This window comes from Cynoglossus semilaevis, chromosome 18 (assembly GCF_000523025.1).
Source record: "Cynoglossus semilaevis isolate Cse_v1.0 chromosome 18, Cse_v1.0, whole genome shotgun sequence".
In the NCBI taxonomy this organism is placed as follows: Eukaryota; Metazoa; Chordata; class Actinopteri; order Pleuronectiformes; family Cynoglossidae; genus Cynoglossus; species Cynoglossus semilaevis.
The window spans coordinates 485,685-487,890 of NC_024324.1; the positions used below are offsets into that span (position 1 = coordinate 485,685).

General features: G+C 51.5%; 2 protein-coding genes across 2 annotated transcripts in view; both read right to left on the reverse strand.

Annotated features, from left to right (window-relative positions):
- LOC103393804 (venom phosphodiesterase 1) overlaps positions 1-1,467 on the reverse strand; it is a 7,555-nt gene extending 6,088 nt beyond the window's left edge. The window contains 4 exon segments of the mRNA XM_025064991.1: positions 1-131; positions 251-385; positions 461-548; positions 1,202-1,467. Of these exon segments, the coding sequence (XP_024920759.1) occupies positions 1-131; positions 251-385; positions 461-548; positions 1,202-1,327 (480 nt within the window). The 5' untranslated portion in view covers positions 1,328-1,467.
- A 140-nt stretch (positions 1,468-1,607) lies between these two features.
- enpp2l (ectonucleotide pyrophosphatase/phosphodiesterase 2-like) overlaps positions 1,608-2,206 on the reverse strand; it is a gene marked incomplete at its 5' end in the record, with an annotated part of 11,558 nt that continues 10,959 nt past the window's right edge. The window contains one exon of the mRNA XM_025064939.1: positions 1,608-2,148. Within this exon, the coding sequence (XP_024920707.1) occupies positions 1,978-2,148 (171 nt within the window). The remainder of the gene's footprint in view (positions 2,149-2,206) is intronic.

The following is a 2,206-nucleotide window of genomic DNA, read 5'->3' on the forward strand; positions in this document are numbered from 1 at the left end:
CTCACCATGACAGACTCGTCTGTAGTTGGTACAACAGTCTCCTGATGTCAGACAGTCGTCTGAACACTGACACCTGCTCCTGCTGCTCCTCCTCTCTCCACAGCGGAGCGCCGTACACTCCCAGCTCTCAGCTGAGGAGAAGGACAGAAAACAGAGTCAGGGTTCACCTCAGGACCTGGACCTGGACCTGGACCTGGACCTGGACCTGGACCTGGACCGGGTCTGGGTCCAGTGTTGATCCTGGTCTTACTGGGCAGCAGGCAGAGATCCAGGAAGTCGGGGCAGCAGGTGGCGCTGCTGTTCCCACAGCTGGAGTCACACCTGCAGCCTGGAGATTCACCAAAGGGTTCCAAACATCGCCCCCTGCAGGACGTGTGAGGAACCACTACAACAGACAGAAGACAGAGACGTCAGGGGTCAGACAGTGTGTGTGTGTGTGTGTGTGTGTGTGTGGCACCACCTTTGTTGCGACACCTCTGCAGGTCCAGTCCCAGGCCGAGTCCAAGACCAATAATTAGAACCACAATGGACACTGACAAGAGACCGACCTGTTCACACAGAAGCAGCAACAGTTAGAGCTGGCCATCGAACCACTGACCTCAGTTCTGTTAGGCAGAAGCACAGGCCGCTCTTATTACAGTTCTAGTTCCACTCCTGGACCTGAACATCCCATCATCAACTCCCAGCACACCCGTCTGTGGGTGCTTCAACCTCTGGTCAGCGGCCCGGCCTGTGTCGTAGCAGTCTGACTGACACAACAGTCGGACGGATTGTTGTCGTGACTGAAACCCTCTGACTGTCGGACCTTTGTCCAGATTAATAATCCCATCATTTGGATTAGTCACTGATGGAAACAGGTGAGAAACACTGACCTCTACCTGCTGTTGTTGGTACTGACGGTTACAGGAACATTTGATTTTGTCATTAATCTGGATTAATCTGGATTACAGTACAGCTAGCCTGATTCATCTGATCTTTGAATCGATCGACAGCCTCGAAAATTACTTTAAAAATATTGAAGCATTTCCCAGAAACGGTTCTAAATTAGCGCCAGAACTGTTGCAGAGGTCGCGGAAAAAGAGGTTCAACTACTGAACGAAGGTGAAACAACAGAAAGACAGTGTGTTAGCATCGCTGCTAGCATCGATGCTAACACACCACAACATGGGAACCCAGCAGAAAACAGAGGAGTGAGACTCACGACGACGCCCTTCTTCTTCAAACAGTCCATGGTGTCAGTGAGCCGGGCACAGACGCGGACCAGTGTTCCTGCTCTGACCTCTGGACCAGGTGTGACCAGTCCTTTATTGGCAGGGTCTGGATTCATGTTGTCACTGAGTCAGTCAGCTGATCCACGTGAAGAAGGTGAGAGGATCAGAGACCTGATCTTCAGAGCCCGTCGTAAAGATAAATATTTATGGGTCTAAAGATAAAACCTCCGATCCGTGAGCCTGGAGCAGATAACCAGGAGTTCACCGCCGTGACGGGACGTGAACCCGTGACTCAGGCCGTCACTGACAGTGAGAAGAAGACTCGTCTTCTCGGGGTCTTTGCTGAGATCAACACCAGGATTGTTTTCCAATGTGAAGAATTTTGTGGAGACTTTGTTGTAGAGGAGTTTTACATTTATTAATACAAGGTGATCCTGTCTGTGATGACGTCATCACAGCCAGGATCAAAGTGTCTGACACAATAATGTTGCTGTTTCATTCACTCCTACATCATGCAGTTGAAGGTCAGTAGAAACTGGAGCTGGTGTTAAAGCTAAAACACACTGTGGTCCATGAAGATCTGGTTGGAGAAAAGTCCAAATCTAGCCCCCCCCCCCCCTACCCCCCCCCCCCCCCACTCTCACTCTGACTAAACTCGTTCCTCGTTCCTCAGGTGGAGAACCACTGAAGACCAGAGATGTTGTTGTGCTCCATGTTCTCCTGAGTCTGAGGTGTGTGTGTGTGTGTGTGTGTGTGTGTTCAGCGTCTAGTCGTCGTCCTCGTAGGTGAACAGACGAGTCTTGAGGCTGAGCGCGCTGCTGTAGGTCATGTTGGTGGATCTGAACAAGTCCAGACCCGTCAGGATCTCCACGTCTTTGACTCGAGCTGTGTGGAGCTGCAGCAGGTCCTCCACCCACACCGACGGGTCCTGGTGGCTCTGCACGCACACACACACACACACACACAACAGAGTTAGCTTTAACCCACACTCAGAC